General features: G+C 38.9%; 1 protein-coding gene across 1 annotated transcript in view; it reads right to left on the bottom strand.

The window, feature by feature from the left end:
• Nucleotides 1–1,186: 1,186 nt before the first annotated feature.
• Nucleotides 1,187–20,203, bottom strand: part of LOC118762166 (zinc finger protein 91-like) — a 50,272-nt gene continuing 31,255 nt past the window's right edge. The window contains exons 5-6 of the mRNA XM_036500649.1: nucleotides 9,954–10,545; nucleotides 1,187–1,431 (exon numbers count right to left, since the gene is read on the bottom strand). Of these exons, the coding sequence (XP_036356542.1) occupies nucleotides 1,202–1,431; nucleotides 9,954–10,545 (822 nt within the window). The 3' untranslated portion in view covers nucleotides 1,187–1,201. The remainder of the gene's footprint in view (nucleotides 1,432–9,953; nucleotides 10,546–20,203) is intronic.

Below are 20,203 nucleotides of genomic sequence, written 5' to 3'. Positions count from 1 at the left end.
TTCTCTCCTGTATGAACACGTTTGTGCTTAGTTAAGCTACTCCATCAGAGAAAGATTTACCACAGATATCACAGGTGATATGGTTTCTCCCCTGTATGAATATTTTTGTGTTGAGTTAAATGACTGTGATCAGAGAATGATTTTCCACAGATATCACAGGTATATGGTTTCTCCTCTGTATGAACCCATTTGTGAGTAGTTAAGCCACTGCTATGAGAATGATTTACCACAGATATCAGTGATATGGTTTCTCACCTGTATGAATACGTTTGTGTGTTAGTTAAGACACCGTTCTGAGAGAATGATTTACCACAGATATCACAGGTATATGGTTTCTCTCCTGTATGGATACGTGTGTGTTGAGTTAAGCCACCGCTATGAGAGAATGATTTACCACAGATATCACAGTGATATGGTTTCTCTCCTGTATGGATACGTGTGTGTTTAGTTAAGTGACTGGAACCAATGAATGATTTACCACAGATATCACAGTGATATGGTTTCTCCCCAGTATGAATACGTCTGTGCGTAGTCAGGGTAGTGTTTTGAGAGAATGATATACCACAGATATCACAGTGATATGGTTTCTCCTCTGTATGAACCGATTTGTGAGTAGTTAAGCCACTGCTATGAGAGAATGATTTACCACAGATATCACAGTGATATGGTTTCTCACCTGTATGAACACGTTTGTGTCGAGTTAAGGGACTGCATGAGAGAATGATATACCACAGATATCACAGTGATATGGTTTCTCGCCTGTATGAATACGTTTGTGCACAGTTAAGCTGCCACTTTGAGAGAAAGATTTACTACAGATATCACAGGAATATGGTTTCTCCCCTGTATGAGTACGTTTGTGCTTAGTTACGCTACTTCCATCAGGGAAAGATTTACCACAGATATCACAGTGATATGGTTTCTCGCCTGTATGAATGCTTTTGTGAATTGTCAAGTTACTTCCTAAAGTGAAGGATTTACCACAGATATCACAATGATAAGGTTTCTCTCCTGTATGAACACGTTTGTGTTAGTTAAGCTACTTCCATCAGTGAATGATTTACCACAGATATCAGTGATGATATTGTTTCTCCTCTGTATGAATGTGTTTGTGAATTGTCAAGCTACTTCCTAAGAGAAGATTTACCACAGATATCACAATGATAAGGTTTCTCTCCTGTATGAACCCGTTTGTGTGGAGTTAAGTGATGCTGCTATCAGAGAATGATTTACCACAGATATCACAGTGATATGGTTTCTCCCCTGTATGAATACGTTTGTGCTTAGTTACGCTACCTGCATCAGAGAAAGATTTACCACAGATATCACAATGATAAGGTTTCTCTCCTGTATGAACCCGTTTTTGTCGAGTTAAGTGACTGCCATTAGAGAATGATTTACCACAGATATCACAGTGATATGGTTTCTCTCCTTATGAATACGTTTGTGTTGAGTTAAGCTATTCTGTGAGACAATGATTTACCACTGATATCACAGTGATATGGTGCTTCCCCTGCATGATTTGTTTGTGTTGATTGAGTTTACTTTCTTCTAAGAATGACTCTTTGCAGATGTCACAGTCATATGATGATTTTCCTAATTCTTCCGACATCTCTTCAAGAAAAATAAAATGAACCTTTAAGTTGTACAGATCACAAAATTTTCAAAAATATTTCTTCTCTCACCAAAATATATGGATATTTTTCTTCTTTTTGTTTTTATAGTTTATTCCAACAAATATCACTTCTCTTATATTTTCTAAATGTGATCAATGCCAATATTTAAAAATGCCGCAAATACTCTTTGGAAATCTATCAAGTATATTTAAAAGAGAAAATTATCTCTTCCACATTTCAGACACAGAAGTAAAGAAATGCTTTCTCTCTCAGAGGAAATATTTTACTGTAACTCAGCAACGTTTTATAGAAGCAGGATTATAGGATTATTTGTCGAATATCTTTGCAGAGTCTTTTAAACATGAAACACATTGATGATTCTTTAAAAGTAAAAATTACTTTTTAGCCAATTTCATGTGATTTTCTGAAAGAATACGAAGGTAATATAAGATATCAAGTATGTTTAAAAGGCAGATATTCAAAAGTGCAAATTTACGACATTTCTTGTTCCAAAAATTTTAGATGTAATTCTTTATCTGTACTATTAAATTTATCCAATTTCTGCATTACCAAAATGTTTATATCATAGAGGAGACACATCTATTATAATACCAAACTCCTGGAATATAAAGTCTGTCATAGACACACTTCCACATACACACACACCAATATACATATAAATGACACTAGATTTCTGATGTTTTCATTGCAGTCTTGTATCTTTGTTTGCTAAAATAGATATTGCTCTTTCCCTACCTTCATCATCATCGTTTAACATCTGCTTTCCACGCTGGCATGGGTTGTGAGGTTTGACTGAGGACTGGCAAGCCATGAGGTTGAACAAGGTTTCAATCTTATCAGGCAAGATTTCTACAGCTGGATGCTGTTGAGTGTGTGTAGCGGTTGCCTTTTATATGTGCCACGGAGCCAGTCAGGTAGCATTGGTATCGACTATGCTTGAATGGTGCCTTTTAACGTGCCACCGGCACGGGTGCAAGTCAGGCGGCACTAGCATCAATCATGCTCAAATGGTACTTTTTACATGCTACCTGCATGGGAGCCATATATACAAATACATATATATATATATAAGGTTAGCTCAACGTTAATATTTTGCTGAGCATAAAAGATGAATAAATGTCAGTAAATAATATTGATGTCTCACTAACAGCATCAAAATCCTTAGTGGGAAATTTTAATGTAGGAAAAATTATTGGTTGATGTGGAGAATGAAAGCCAGATTCCTCCAAAGAGTTTGGCGCATCCTGAAGATGGCAATGTGCTGTTGAAATGGCTGCCACGTTCACCTGAGCGGACACCTTGCCATTTCTTTCTCAGGGAGGGCCTAGTCTATGTCTCCCCTCTTCCTGCAAGCCCAGAGGAACTTAAGCAGAGAATTATTACCATACTGGTCGTGAGATGTGCGAAAAATAACAACTAAATAGCTCATAAATCACACTTAGTTTTTTTCTTTTTTTGGTTGCCTGACCGAACGAATTCTCGTACGCAGAAATTTCTGAAAATTCCCGCAAATAAAAATATGTGACGAGGGATTATATTAGGTGCTTAAAGTAGCACTACACACACACAAAAATTAAATTAATTAGAAAACCACATTAATTCTAACTTTTAATGATGCAGAAGAACCACCAGAAATAAAAACTTCCTATGTTTCAAATAAAAGCTATTCCATTTCCTCTCGATGCGATATTTGCTTTTCGTTTCAGTATTTCAAGTGCACACTCGTATTTTTATACATTCCCCATTTCTAACAAATTACATCGTAATTTTACCGCATTTAACGAAATTGTCGAATTTACACGTTAGAAAGAAAGATAAATGTTATCTAAACAAGGGATTGATCCGACGTTTTTACAAATAATTTAGAAAATAACCAAAAGTGCAATGAAATGTCTAAAAGAAAACGACAACACAATAAAAGTATTAAAATTACAGCCTTTCGTATAATTTCGTCTTAGTGAGATTTTTTTTTTTCCTTTTAACTTTCTCAACACATCGAAACAAATAAATGTACATAATACGACACATGTATAATAGAAATGTTTAAATAAATACTTACATAGTAATAGATATGGAGAGAAAGAGTGAAGGAGGAAGACGTGAGAACTGGAGTCTGAGTGGACAAACGACAGCTTCAAGAGAATTTCTAGATTTCTACAACAAACGTTAATTAATATTTTTCAGGTCCACATAATCGTAAATGGGGTATCTGTTTCTTTAGACAGTTAATTACCAATCACTTGTATATATTTGATTGGATTTTCTCTTAAATGTCAGTTGTCAAGTGGAACTGATCAAGCAATCAAGGTGCGTGGGAACAAGAACAAGAAATACACTTAATGAGGAAGAACAACGGGAACTAACTCCGGTCTTTAAAGAATTGCGGCTCTACTTTAATAGATTTGGGATTTTGTGAAAGAGATTTCTTCAATATTCGGCTTCATCACTGTTATGTGTTGTTTTCTTCTAATGGGATAAACAACTCAATACGAAGCATAGTTATTCTTTTACGTGTTTAATTACTTTTTCATGTTACGCGAACTGAACTACATTCCGCGCAGCGACACCGGTATAACTTTAGACACAACGTAGTAATACTTATAAAATAGTGCCAAAAGCGGGGACGTATTCCACACACACACGCATATATATGAACGTGTAACATCCCTTTTTTTTGAAAAAAAAAAGGGTCTTTTGGCAGTGAAGACAAATATAGCAGTCTCCCTTACTCTAATGGATTGTCAGCGCGAGGTGGAAATCCTGCAGCAGAAACCGTGAGATTATTCTGCCTCTGCTTTGTAATCGAGCAGAATTAGTTACTTATCTTTTCATTTATTTGGAAAAAACTTTATCATGAATAAAAAGAGAAAATATTTACGTTTTTTAAAATCAAAATATACCATTGGTTTAATTGCCTAAAAAACATTTTCCGATTAATTATCCCACCGCTGCCACCATGTTATGTTTTATTTCGTTCTAATGGGATAAACAACTCAATACGAAGCCATTGTTATTCTTTTACGTGTTTAATTACCTTTTCATGTTAAACGAACTGGACTACATTCAGCGTAGTGATACATATAAACTTTATACTGTCACTAACAAAATAGTGCCAAAAGTGGGGATGTATTCTACTTACGTATACCTGCGTATTCACACAGATATGAATGTGTCACACTGTGGTTTAAAGTTTGATCATTCTTACCCATTAAGAAAACAATATTTGGAAGCTGTCATTTTGTTCATGTAAAGAAGGGGTGTGAAATGTCAAATTATTGTGATTTTGGACTTTTTACAGGTTAATTCATACGATTCTGCAAATACGTAATAAAAAAAAACTTTGTTCAATAAAAACAAATTACTTTTAACTATGCACTGTCCATCACCATTTCCTCCACCACAACCATCATCTCTCTATCTCTCTTTGTGCCTCAAATCTCACCATCAGAACATCACCACTCTGCTAAAATTATATTGCTAACTTCTCTATATCATCAACTTCAACTAACTTTTTTAACGATGTAAGAAATATTATGTTCCCCTCTATCACATATCATGTACACTTCTCTCTGTTCCTCTTTCTATCTTACTCTTTGCTTTAATATATGGGTGCTTGAAACTCTTAGATAAGAATTGCTGGGACCAGTATTCCGTTTGGGACATGCTTTTGAAAAGGAAAGAAAGCATGCCCTTTTTTGGAACGACTTCTGACTGGAGACGAAAAATGGATTGCATGCTTAATGTGCAAAACTGATCCTGGAGTTTGCAGAAATATCCCCCAAGCAGCCAAAGATGAATATCCATGGCAACAAACCCGTCCTTTGTGTTTGGTGGAAACATAAAGGCATTAATATGACCTTCTCCCATGAAACCAGACCATTCATTCTGTTGTGTTCCGTCGTCAACTGGCTAATTTGAACCAAAATATATCAAAGAACTGCGGCTGGAGATTACCAACAGAAAAGCATTAGTCTTCCAACAAGACAATGCCCGATCATTGTCAAATAGAAAGGATTCACCCTATCTCCCTCATATTCCTTATAGTCTTCATTTTTATGTCGTATGTTTTTTAAACCAATATTCTTTCACCCGATGCATTCTTAATTGAATTCTTTTCTTTTTGCTTTGCATCTCTTACAGATTTAAGTCTTTAATTTTATAAATATATATTTATATAATCTTTTAGCTGTTTATCCATTATCCAAAAACAAAAGGTCCCGGTCACTAGTCATGGCCTTGGTGTCCAGTGAGGCAATGGATTGGGTTATTCCTGACACCAAAACACTCTAAAGTGGAGCCTGTATTGTGTCTGCATCAAAAGATAGTCGCTCATCTGCTACTCACTGAAAACTGAAGGAAATTGGAATACGGTAATTACTTAATACACTTTATGCACAATTTTATGAGGTTGTCACAGTTCTAGGACAGCACTCTTCGCCCTATGAGATGACATCTGGTGTACCACAGGGATCTGTTCTTGGCCCCCTTTTATTTGTTGCATATGTTAATGACATAGATGCCAACTTAAAGAATGCCACAGTGCTGAAATATGCAGATGACATCAAGCTGTACCTCGAAATAAAGAGGTCAAATCCTGTACACTATAGATCTCTATTGCAAGCAGACCTGGACACAATGCAGCAGTGGATCATGGACTGGCAACTCAAGCTGGCTGAGGACAAATGTACCACCATGCCTTTTGGGAGAAACCCAGCGTCCACCTACTCCCTCCACAACGCTAGTCTCAAAAAGTCTTCATGTGAACGTGACCTGGGTGTTATTGTCGACAGTGATTTGCGTTGGACAAAACACATCGCTAAAATTGTCAAGAAGGCTGAGGGTGTCTTGGCATCACTCACCAAATCCTTTGTGAGCCGCACTCCGGCTACATCTGCAGCTTTATATAGCTATGGTAAGACCTCACCTGGAATTTGCATCACTGGTCTGGAACCCTTATCTTGCCCAGGATATCAATCGTCTGGAAGCTGTTCAGCGACGTGCAACCAAAAGAATACCCTCCATCAGGCATTTGCCATATCCTGAACGCCTTACTTCCCTGGGCATGGACACATTGAAACTCCGACGTCTGGCAGTTGAAGTGGCAGACACCCATAAAATTATCAACCATCGTACAAACAATAACTCTGAGCACCTTTTCAAACTCCACCCATCTAACACCCGTGGACATATTTACAAAGTAAGAAAACAGCACAGCTCCCATGACTTCAGGAAACATTTTTTCATGCTGAGAGTTGCTGAAGCATGGAACAAACTGCCGGCATCAGTTGTTAGTTGTCGGAGCACTGCATCCTTCAAAACTTCCATGCTTCCTGAGATCCGCCAACGCTACACTTGATTTTCTCCCCTCCATACACACACAAGCATGTATCTGACACATACATTGTTCGCTTTCCAGACATTTCTATATTACTGCATGTACTTTATATGCACTTTCTGACAAGTTCTGGTGCACCTAAGCACTGTATACAATAATTTCATTATTATTATATTATTATAAAATAAATATTTGCTCATATTTTTCCAGTTTTCTCATAAACAGAAAAAGATTACATTTTAAAATTTACATGGGCACAATTTCTTATCTGAAACACGAGAAGTGTATACTAAAAAAATTACCTTATATGTAAAATATAGGGGTCAGAATTTAATGTAACATGGCTTACTCTGAAAACCACATCAGTGGAAACTTGTAAGCCAAGGTGATGGGTCAGAGAGTCAATACACATTTCAATTTGTAAGATTTGTAAAAAAAACTTAGTTCAAGTAAAAAAAAAAACATTACTTTTCACTTTGTATTCACCATCACAACAACCACCATCATCTGTCTCTCTCTACCTTTCTTTAACCTCTCCATCAGGACATTACCCACCTTCTAAAATTATATTCCTTACTCTCCTCTATATCACAATCATAACTAAATATGTCCCCCTATCACGTCATGCACACTTCTCACTCTTCCCGTCTCACTCATGGCCTTATCCTTTCTCTCCAATCACATGAAAGTGTTACTCTCGACCTAAGTATCGTAATGACAAGCAGAATTCTTATAAGACCACCTTCCTTTACTTTTCCCTCTCTCTCACCCCACTACTCAAACTAACATAAATACACCAGTTGAACAAACAAGCTTCTGATTACATATATACACCTACAATATTTTTGTGGGTGGTTTGGATAATATTTTTTGCAAGGTAATTACAAATCACATAAGGAGACCGGAGAAAAGTTTGATATTATTTATTCAGCATTACATGTGTTTCATTTCCTAATAGGAATTATAAACTTTTACGTAGGGAAAACATGAAAGATATTTCCTATAAGAAATTCTTCAGACATACATATGTGTGTGTGTGTGTGTGTTCCCTTGTCCAGATATTATGTGATGTTCGTAAAGGGCCATCATGACCGTCATGCTTGTGCAGTTGTTCATTTCCAGTCCTTTGCGTAAAATATGTCTCACCAGGGAAAATATTTCCTTGCTTGGAAACAGGTGAGCATTGGTCACAAGAAAGGTACCCAGATGTAGAAAATCTCCATCAATGAATTCCATCTGATCCACAGAAGCATGAATAGGAGAATGTTAAATGATGAGGATCATCATCATCGGGGTTCGTCTTCTGTATGAATGCATTTACATTTCAATAATTGATCATTTTCATAGATTGAGCTATCAGAAATAGCTTAGGTTACAGTTATATCTTTCATATTGATAGGACTGTGTACAAACAATTCACCAATTTGAAAGAATGATTCAGGGTTAACATCACAGTGATGTGTTTTCCTTCCTCAGTCAATGCTCTTTTGATTCAATAATGGATGATTTCATGTCAAAGATTTACCATAGATGTCACATTCATATAGTTTCTATATTCTGTGGATGTCTTTATGAGATACGTCCTTTGTCCTTCTGAGGAAATGTTATACAACAAATATCACTGTGTTAGGGATGCACTTCACAAGGAAAGACTTGTTTAAATCACAAAAGATTTTGTGTAAATGATTTGCCACAGATATCACTGTGAATTGATTTCTCTTGAGTGTGAATGCATTTGTGTATAGTAAAGTGACTGTTTCCAGAGAATGTCTTAGCACAGCTATCACAGGGGTATGGTTTCTACCCTGTATGAATATGTTTGTGTTGAGGTAAGTCACTGTTCTGAGAGAAAGATTTACCACAGATATTACAAGGTTATCGTTCCGCCTCTATATGAATACATTTGTGTTTAGTTAAGCTGCTGCTTTCAGAGAACGATCTTCCACACATATCACAATGATAAGGTTTCTCTCCTGTATGAACCCGTTTGTGCGTAGTTAGGGTAGTGTTTCGAGAGAATGATATACCACAGATATCACAGTGATATGGTTTCTCCCCTGTATGAATACGTTTGTGCCGAGTTAAGTTATTGCCAGCAGAGAGTGATTTACCACAGATATCACAGGAATATGGCTTCTCTCCTGTATGAATACGCTTGTGTTTAGTTAAGGCACTGTTCTGAGAGAAAGATTTACCACAGATATCACAGGTATATGGTTTCTACCCTGTATGAATATGTTTGTGTTGAGTTAAGCCACTGTTCTGAGAGAAAGATTTACCACAGATATCACAGGTATATGGTTTCTCCCCTGTATGAACACGCTTGTGTTTAGTTAAGTTACTGCTTTCAGAGAATGATCTTCCACAGATATCACAGGTATATGGTTTCTCCCCTGTATGAATACCTTTGTGTATATTTAAGCCACCGCTATGAGAGAATGATTTACCGCAGATATCACAGGAATATGGTTTCTCTCCTGTATGGATACGTTTGTGTTGAGTTACAGCACTGCCAAAACAGAATGATTTACCACAGATATCACAGGTATATGGTTTCTCCTCTGTATGAACCCATTTGTGTTTAGTTAAGCTACTGCTATGAGAGAATAAATTACCACAGATATCACAAGAATATGGTTTCTCTCCCGTATCGATACGCGTGTGTGAAGTTAAGCCACCGCTATGAGAGAAAGATTTACCACAGATATCACAGTGATATGGTTTCTCCCCTGTATGAATATTTTTGTGTTGAGTTAAATGACTGTGATCAGAGAATGATTTTCCACAGATATCACAGGTATATGGTTTCTCCTCTGTATGAACCCATTTGTGAGTAGTTAAGCCACTGCTATGAGAGAATGATTTACCACAGATATCACAGTGATATGGTTTCTCACCTGTATGAATACGTTTGTGTTTAGTTAAGACAATGTTCTGAGAGAATGATTTACCACAGATATCACAGTCATATGGTTTCTCACCTGTATGAATATGTTTGTGTTTAGTTAAGACACCGTTCTGAGAGAATGATTTACCACAGATATCACAGTGATATGGTTTCTCACCTGTATGAATACGTTTGTGTTTAGTTAAGACACCGTTCTGAGAGAATGATTTACCACAGATATCACAGGAATATGGTTTCTCTCCTGTATGGATACGTGTGTGTTCAGTTAAGTGACTGCTATGAGTGAATGATTTACCACAGATATCACAGTGATATGGTTTCTCCCCAGTATGAATACGTCTGTGCGTAGTCAGGGTAGTGTTTTGAGAGAATGATATACCACAGATATCACAGGTATATGGTTTCTCCTCTGTATGAACCCATTTGTGAGTAGCTAAGCCACTGCTATGAGAGAATGATTTACCACAGATATCACAGTGATATGGTTTCTCCCCTGTATGAATACGTTTGTGCTTAGTTACGCTACCTGCATCAGAGAAAGATTTACCACAGATATCACAATGATAAGGTTTCTCTCCTGTATGAACCCGTTTGTGTCGAGTTAAGTGACTGCCATTAGAGAATGATTTACCACAGATATCACAGTGATATGGTTTCTCTCCTGTATGAATACGTTTGTGTTGAGTTAAGCTATTCCTGTGAGACAATGATTTACCACTGATATCACAGTGATATGGTGCTTCCCCTGCATGAATTTGTTTGTGTTGATTGAGTTTACTTTCTTCTAAGAATGACTCTTTGCAGATGTCACAGTCATATGATGATTTTCCTAATTCTTCCGACATCTCTTCACTAAAATAAAACTGAACCTTTAAGTTGTACAGATCAACAACTTTTCAAAAATATTTCTTCTCTCACCAAAATATATGGATATTTTTCTTCTTTTTGTTTTTATAGTTTATTCCAAACAAATATCACTTCTCTTATATTTCTTCTAAATGTGATCAATGCCAATATTTAAAAATGCCGCAAATACTCTTTGGAAATCTATCAATGTATATTTAACCCTTTAGTGTTCAGATTATTCTGTTAAATGTAATACTTTTTCACTCAAATTGTTTTGAATTAATCCTAGATCATCTTACAGCTTTGAGGTTTCAATGATGTGATTACTTACTTTTAGAATGGCATTGTAAGTTAGGTGTGAGAGGCTAGATATCGCCAGTTTGAATATAAAACATGTGGAATATATTGGGCCGGATTTGGCCAGTTTAAACACTAAAGGGTTAAAAGAGAAAATTATCTCTTGCACATTTCAGACACAGAAGTAAAGAAATGCTTTCTCTTTCAGAAGAAATATTTTACTGTAACTCAGCAACGTTTTATAGAAGCAGGATTATACGTTTGTCGAATATCTTTGCAGTGTCTTTTAAACATGAAACACAATGATGATTCTTTAAAAGTAAAAATTACTTTTTAGCCAATTTCATGTGATTTTCTGAAAGAATACGAAGGTAATATAAGATATCAAGTATGTTTAAAAGGCAGATATTCAAAAGTGCAAATTTACGACATTTCTTGTTCCAAAAATTTTAGATGTAATTCTTTATCTGTACTATTAAATTTATCCAATTTCTGCATTACCAAAATGTTTATATCATAGAGGAGACACATCTATTATAATACCAAACTCCTGGAATATAAAGTCTGTCATAGACACACTTCCACATACACACACACCAATATACATATAAATGACACTAGATTTCTGATGTTTTCATTGCAGTCTTGTATCTTTGTTTGCTAAAATAGATATTGCTCTTTCCCTACCTTCATCATCATCGTTTAACATCTGCTTTCCACGCTGGCATGGGTTGTGAGGTTTGACTGAGGACTGGCAAGCCATGAGGTTGAACAAGGTTTCAATCTTATCAGGCAAGATTTCTACAGCTGGATGCTGTTTGAGTGTGTAGCGGTTGCCTTTTATATGTGCCACGGAGCCAGTCAGGTAGCATTGGTATCGACTATGCTTGAATGGTGCCTTTTAACGTGCCACCGGCACGGGTGCAAGTCAGGCGGCACTAGCATCAATCATGCTCAAATGGTACTTTTTACATGCTACCTGCATGGGAGCCATATATACAAATACATATATATATATATATGGTTAGCTCAACGTTAATATTTTGCTGAGCATAAAAGATGAATAAATGTCAGTAAATAATATTGATGTCTCACTAACAGCATCAAAATCTTTGTGGGAAATTTTAATGTAGGAAAAATTATTGGTTGATGTGGAGAATGAAAGCCAGATTCCTCCAAAGAGTTTGGCGCGTCCTGAAGAAGGCAATGTGCTGTTGAAATGACCGCCACGTTCACTGAGCTGACACCTTGCCATTTCTTTCTCAGGGAGGGCCTAGTCTATGTCTCCCCTCTTCCTGCAAGCCCAGAGGAACTTAAGCAGAGAATTATTACCATACTGGTCGTGAGATGTGCGAAAAATAACAGCTAAATAGCTCATAAATCACACTTCATTTTTTTCTTTTTTTGGTTGCCTGACCAAACGAATTCTCGTACGCAGAAATTTCTGAAAATTCCCGCAAATAAAAATATGTGACGAGGGATTATATTAGGTGCTTAAAGCAGCACTACACACACACAAAAATTAAATAAATTAGAAAACCATATTAATTCTAACTTTTAATGATGCAGAAGAACCACCAGAAATAAAGACTTCCTATGTTTCAAATAAAAGCTTTTCCATTTCCTCTCGATGCGATATTTGCTTTTCGTTTCAGTATTTCAAGTGCACACTCGTTTTTATACATTCCCCATTTCTAACAAATTACATCGTAATTTTCCCGCATTTAACGAAATTGTCGAATTTACACGTTAGAAAGAAAGATAAATGTTATCTAAACAAGGGATTGATCCGAAGTTTTTACAAATAATTTAGAAAATAACCAAAAGTGCAATGAAATGTCTAAAAGAAAACGACAACACAATAAAAGTATTAAAATTACAGCCTTTCGTATAATTTCGTCTTAGTGAGATTTTTTTTTTTTTCCTTTTAACTTTCTCAACACATCGAAACAAATAAATGTACATAATACGACACATATATAATAGAAATGTTTAAATAAATACTTACATAGTAATAGATATGGAGAGAAAGAGTGAAGGAGGAAGACGTGAGAACTGGAGTCAGAGTGGACAACGACAGCTTCAAGAGAATTTCTAGATTTCTACAACAAACGTTAATTAATATTTTTCAGGTCCACATAATCGTAAATGGGGTATCTGTTTCTTTAGACAGTTAATTACCAATCACTTGTATATATTTGATTGGATTTTCTCTTAAATATCAGTTGTCAAGTGGAACTGATCAAGCAATCAAGGTGCGTGGGGGAAACAAGAACAAGAAATACTCTTAATGAGGAAGAACAACGGGAACTAACTCCGTATTTCTTTATTATGATTATACAATCGTTACATAGAAGGACAAATACAGGACATACATGCAAAAAACAGTTAAGAGGTTCGATTAAAAATTTTCCATAACATTTGGATTATTCATTATAAAAATTCGTCTGTAAATTGTCCTTTACATGACCAATAGAATATTATAACATTACATAAACTTTCGATCTTACCGAAGTTTTAAACCCCGGCAATTTATAAGGCCCCGCAGCTTTTTTTTCATCTCCTCCCTCCATAGTTAAGCTGGGTTTCTGACACCCACCTTTTAACCCACTTCCTTCCATCTTTTCTCATACACACCCCGTGGTAAGATCCTCTTTTCCAGCCCCATTTTGCTCTTCAGATGATATCTGAAGTAAGTGAGCAAGCCGGGGCCCGAGACAAAGGATCCTATCGCGACTCCTTCCATTCTTGTACGCCACATGCATTCTTTTACTACTGCAACCGTGCAGTGAAAACATGCCTCACCTTCCTTCGAGAGTCCAGTTGGCGGTATCATCTTAATCATAGACTCAGCCGACAGCTGTACTCGTCCCAGATGCGATAACACGTGTTCTGCGTAACTTATCAAGTCGGACAACTTCCGACAGTGTACAAAAGCGTGCTGGACGGTTTCATCGTCCAACTCGCACCTTGGACACGTCGGTGGCACTGAAATTCCGTGCCGCGATAACTTCTCGCGAACAGGTAAAGCATTCCTATAGCACTGCCAGGCCAGGGATCTTTGGAAATTATCCAAATACCCCGTCCTGAAAGTCTTTTTAAACAGGTTGGTAAGCTGGTCTTCGTCAAACCCCAGAGCCCCTCCTAGGACGTCGTCGTTCTTTGCCTCTACCAGCCTTCTATAAAATACCGAGGTGGTATTTCCGCAGCCGGCCTTGCCCGCCTTGTGGATCAGCGTGAGTGCGTGTCGGCACTCCTTTTGCCATAAAGTCAGTTTCCATCTTTTGATGCGACCGGGTTTAAAATTCTCTAAGGAGGCCGGTCTCGGGAAAAATTCCCCTGCCAGCGGACTCCACACCTTATCACCCTCCAGGTGGTGCCAGAGATGCTTCAGCCTCAACGCATGTCTGCGCATCATCAACCAAGGCATTCCTAACCCACCCTTTAACGGTTCCTGGCAGCAAACGGAGCGCCTCACAAGTGGCTTTCCTCCCTTCCACAAAAAGCGGAAAAGGATTCGCTCCAACTTGCTAAGCCATAAATCGGGGCAAGGGACAACGGTCAGGCGGTAAGTGATTACAGATGCAATGAACATCTGTACCACCTCCACCCTTCCTTTCAAGGACAGAAAACTTCCGGACCAGGTCCGTACTATGGCCTCCACCTTGCTCGTCACCTCACTCCAGTTCCTCTCCGTTTGGGAGTCTGGTCCAAACCAAACTCCTAGCAACTTAACAGGGCCATCCGTCCAGTGTCCCACGACACTGGACGATATCGACTTGCTCCTCCAGGTGCCGAGGCGCAAGCCAACCGACTTGTCCTTGTTAACCTTTGCTCCTGCCACCGCCTCGTATCCTCTGATAGCCTCTTCCACACAAGGTAGCTGGGCCTCATTGGACACGATGAGGGTGACGTCATCCGCATAAGCAGTAACCGTCCTCCCACCTCCGATCTCATCCGAGTTACTTCCCAGCTACCAACCTGAAGGACTGTTTACTTACGTGGGTCACATCCAGAACAACCAGCCTGCCTTCTGGGTCCAGAAAGACAGTACTTACCTGCAAGTCCAAGCTCTTCCTGATAAGGACTGCCATGCCTCTGCCTCTTCCTCGGCTAGGAGAAATAAATTTCTCGAACCCATTTAGAAGAGGCGAGAACGCTTGGGCCTCGTTCATCTTGGACTCGGTTGCAATAGCTATGTCCACTCCATGTGTCGTGAGGTCGTTCAGGAAACAAATTTGTTTCCATTTCGTCCCCATTCCACGTACATTCACACAACCCAGCTTAGCCATTGTCGGTGAGAGAAAAAATAAATGAACTTACGGTTGAGAAAGGGAGCATGACAGTTTAAATCTGCCCGCTTCCCCTTCTTCCTCCCTTGTGGTCGTAGCTGCAGGGCTCTTAACCGGCGTTGCCACCGGGCTCTGGGTAGGTGTGGTTGCCGGGGTTATAACAAGTTTACCCTCCAGTACTTCCTTTGTTACGTCTCTTATCAGTCTATTCTTTAGATGTTCTTGTAGTATTTCCTCCTTCCACTCGTCTTCCTTTATTTTTGCGAAGCGAGTGGTTGCTTTTATGTCTGTAGCCTTGCTAAATAGTTTAAATTTGGAAAATTTAAAGTATTTATATACCCTCTCGTTTTTTTCATCAAATGCAATGATATTATCATTTTTTTTTAAAGACTTTTTCACATCTTGTTTTATGGGGAGGGGCTTGGCGAACTATTTTCCAATGAATACAGTGCCGTGGGGGTAGGGCTGGGGAATTTGCTTTGTGTGTATGTCTGCGGTGCTTGCTGATTTTTTCCTTGTTTGGGGAGGGGAGTCCAGGGTGTTATCCTTCTTTCCTCTGTGTGTCACCCGTGTGCAATCCATCCGCCTCTGCTTCCCTGCCCGTCGTCGTCCTGCTCTCCCCCTCCGCCCTCTCCCCTTCAGTGCTTGAAGCACCTTGAGGAGGGGCCTCGTTGTCTTTCCTCTCCTTTAAGCAGCTCGAGCGGACGTGACCCCTCTCGCCACACTCAAAACACCTAGGTCTGCGCCCCTCCACTGACACTCCCATGGACGCTCCATCCTCATCAAACATCCCATCGGGCAGGCTCTCCAACATCTTGTTCTCCGCCTGAACGAGGAGCTCCAGCGTCCGTCCCCTCCAGCGCACCTCCTCCCTCCCTCTCATCCGCACAATCGAAACCTCCCGCTCAACATTGCGCAGGACCGCCGCTGCCACCCACACTATATCACACCCTCTCGGTACGTCCTCCACCAGCAGCTCAGCCGCTCCCCACCCCCATACACGAGGGCAGCAACATGATATCATCATTTTTCAGGGTCACAGATGACACCTCTCCTGCCACCTCAGCCGAGTCAAAATGTGATTCAACAGCAGCACTGCGAGCACCTCGAACGACACGGCGAATCCTGTCCCACACCGGGGACAAGCACTCCTCGACCATCTCGCTTCTAACGTCCATAATTTTCCCCTCCTTGCAGCTATACACCTTGTATACAACTGTTCCTTCCTCTGCCTCTTGCACCTTCGCCTGCGGCGGCAAAGCTCGATTTCGCCTCCCTCCACCTTTACAAAGTTCCCAAATTCGAACAGCTGTTCGATCCTGGATTCAACGTCCATCATGGTTCCGCCCACCGCGGCCGAAAAAGACCGTTTTGCCACTTCAGTGTCCCCCAATTCACCATCGCGGGAAAATCATTCCTCGACGCCAAGTCGAAATCCATTTCTCAAAAATGTTTCAAAAACCACCTCGAAGGCAACAACAATTGCAAACACAGAATTCTCCGCCCCGCAGGGCGAAAACCACCGTTACACAACGGGCACCGTTCAATCAACAACAAACACAAACAACGATGAGCAAAAAATCTAACTCTCTCAACAAAAGGCAGCAAACTTCTCAAAACGCAGATGAAAGTTCAAGGGAACTAACTCCGGTCTTTAAAGAATTGCGGCTCTACTTTAATAGATTTGGGATTTTGTGAAAGAGATTTCTTCAATATTCGGCTTCATCACTGTTATGTGTTGTTTTCTTCTAATGGGATAAACAACTCAATACGAAGCATAGTTATTCTTTTTCGTGTTTAATTACTTTTTCATGTTACGCGAACTGGACTACATTCCGCGCAGCGACACCGGTATAACTTTAGACACAGCGTAGTAATACTTATAAAATAGTGCCAAAAGCGGGGACGTATTCCGCACACACACGCCCACGCATATATATGAACGTGTAACATCCCTTTTTTTTTGAAAAAAAAAAGGGGTCTTTTGGCAGTGAAGACAAATATAGCAGTCTCCCTTACTCTAATGGATTGTCAGCGCGAGGTGGAAATCCTGCAGCAGAAACCGTGAGATTATTCTGCCTCTGCTTTGTAATCGAGCAGAATTAGTTACTTGTCTTTTCATTTATTTGGAAAAAACTTTATCATGAATAAAAAGAGAAAATATTTACGTTTTTTAAAATCAAAATATACCATTGGTTTAATTGCCTAAAAAACATTTTCCGATTAATTATCCACCGCTGCCACCATGTTATGTTTTATTTCGTTCTAATGGGATAAACAACTCAATACGAAGCCATTGTTATTCTTTTACGTGTTTAATTACCTTTTCATGTTACACGAACTGGACTACATTCAGCGTAGTGATACATATAAACTTTATACTGTCACTAACAAAATAGTGCCAAAAGTGGGGATGTATTCTACTTACGTATACCTGCGTATTCACACAGATATGAATGTGTCACACTGTGGTTTAAAGTTTGATCATTCTTACCCATTAAGAAAAAAATATTTGGAAGCTGTCATTTTGTTCATGTAAAAAAGGGGTGTGAAATGTCAAATTATTGTGATTTTGGACTTTTTACAGGTTAATTCATACGATTCTGCAAATACGTAATATAAAAAAAACTTTGTTCAATTAAAAACAAATTACTTTTAACTATGCACTGTCCATCACCATTTCCTCCACCACAACCATCATCTCTCTCTCTCTCTTTGTGCCTCAAATCTCACCATCAGAACATCACACTCTGCTAAAATTATATTGCTAACTTCTCTATATCATCAACTTCAATTGACTTTTTTAACGATGTAAGTAAGAATATTATGTTCCCCTCTATCACATATCATGTACACTTCTCTCTGTTCCTCTTTCTATCTTACTCTTTGCTTTAATATATGGGTGCTTGAAACTCTTAGATAAGAATTGCTGGGACCAGTATTCCGTTTGGGACATGCTTTTGAAAAGGAAAGAAAGCATGCCCTTTTTTGGAACGACTTCTGACTGGAGACGAAAAATGGATTGCATGCTTAATGTGCAAAACTGATCCTGGAGTTTGCAGAAATATCCCCCAAGCAGCCAAAGATGAATATCCATGGCAAAAAACCCGTCCTTTGTGTTTGGTGGAAACATAAAGGCATTAATATGACCTTCTCCCATGAAACCAGACCATTCATTCTGTTGTGTTCTGTCGTCAACTGGCTAATTTGAACCAAAATATATCAAAGAACTGCGGCTGGAGATTACCAACAGAAAAGCATTAGTCTTCCAACAAGACAATGCCCGATCATTGTCAAATAGAAAGGATTCACCCTATCTCCCTCATATTCCTTATAGTCTTCATTTTTATGTCGTATGTTTTTTAAACCAATATTCTTTCACCCGATGCATTCTTAATTGAATTCTTCTCTTTTTGCTTTGCATCTCTTACAGATTTAAGTCTTTAATTTTATAAATATATATTTATATAATCTTTTAGCTGTTTATCCATTATCCAAAAACAAAAGCTCCCGGTCACTAGTCATGGCCTCGGTGTCCAGTGAGGCAATGGATTGGGTTATTCCTGAAACCAAAACACTCTAAAGTGGAGCCTGTATTGTGTCTGCATCAAAAGATAGTCGCTCATCTGCTACTCACTGAAAACTGAAGGAAATTGGAATACGGTAATTACTTAATACACTTTATGCACAATTTTATGAGGTTGTCACAGTTCTAGGACAGCACTCTTCGCCCTATGAGATGACATCTGGTGTACCACAGGGATCTGTTCTTGGCCCCCTTTTATTTGTTGCATATGTTAATGATATAGATGCCAACTTAAAGAATGCCACAGTGCTGAAATATGCAGATGACATCAAGCTGTACCTCGAAATAAAGAGGTCAAATCTATTGCAAGCAGACCTGGACACAATGCAGCAGTGGATCATAGATTGGCAACTCAAGCTGGCTGTGGACAAATGTACCACCATGCATTTTGGGAGGAGAAACCCAGCGTCCACCTACTCCCTCCACAACACTAGTCTCAAAAAGTCTTCAGGTGAACGTGACCTGGGTGTTATTGTCGACAGTGATTTGCGTTGGACAAAACACATCGCTAAAATTGTCAAGTAGGCTGAGGGTGTCTTGGCATCACTCACCAAATCCTTTGTGAGCCGCACTCCGGCTATACATCTGCGGCTTTATATAGCTATGGTAAGACCTCACCTGGAATTTGCATCACTGGTCTGGAACCCCTATCTTGCCCAGGATATCAATCGTCTGGAAGCTGTTCAGCGACGTGCAACCAAAAGAATACCCTCCATCAGGCATTTGCCATATCCTGAACGCCTTACTTCCCTGGGCATGGACACATTGAAACTCCGACGTCTGGCAGTTGAAGTGGCAGACACCCATAAAATTATCAACCATCGTACAAACAATAACTCTGAGCACCTTTTCAAACTCCACCCATCTAACACCCGTGGACATATTTACAAAGTAAGAAAACAGCACAGTTCCCATGACTTCAGGAAACATTTTTTCATGCTGAGAGTTGCTGAAGCATGGAACAAACTGCCGGCATCAGTTGTTAGTTGTCGGAGCACTGCATCCTTTAAAAATTCCATGCTTCCTGAGATTCGCCAACGCTACACTTGATTTTCTCCCCTCCATACACACACAAGCATGTATCTGACACATACATTGGTCGCTTTCCAGACATTTCTACATTACTGCATGTACTTTATATGCACTTTCTGACAAGTTCTGGTGCACCTGAGCACTGTATGCAATAATTTCATTATTATTATTATTATTATAAAATAAATATTTGCTCATATTTTTCCAGTTTTCTCATAAACAGAAAAAGATTACATTTTAAAATTTACATGGGCACAATTTCTTATCTGA

The sequence above is a fragment of the Octopus sinensis genome, linkage group LG2, assembly GCF_006345805.1.
Source record: "Octopus sinensis linkage group LG2, ASM634580v1, whole genome shotgun sequence".
Lineage (NCBI taxonomy): Eukaryota > Metazoa > Mollusca > Cephalopoda > Octopoda > Octopodidae > Octopus > Octopus sinensis.
Note: the sequence above shows the minus strand (reverse complement) of the source record. Positions and strands in the feature narration are given on the sequence as shown.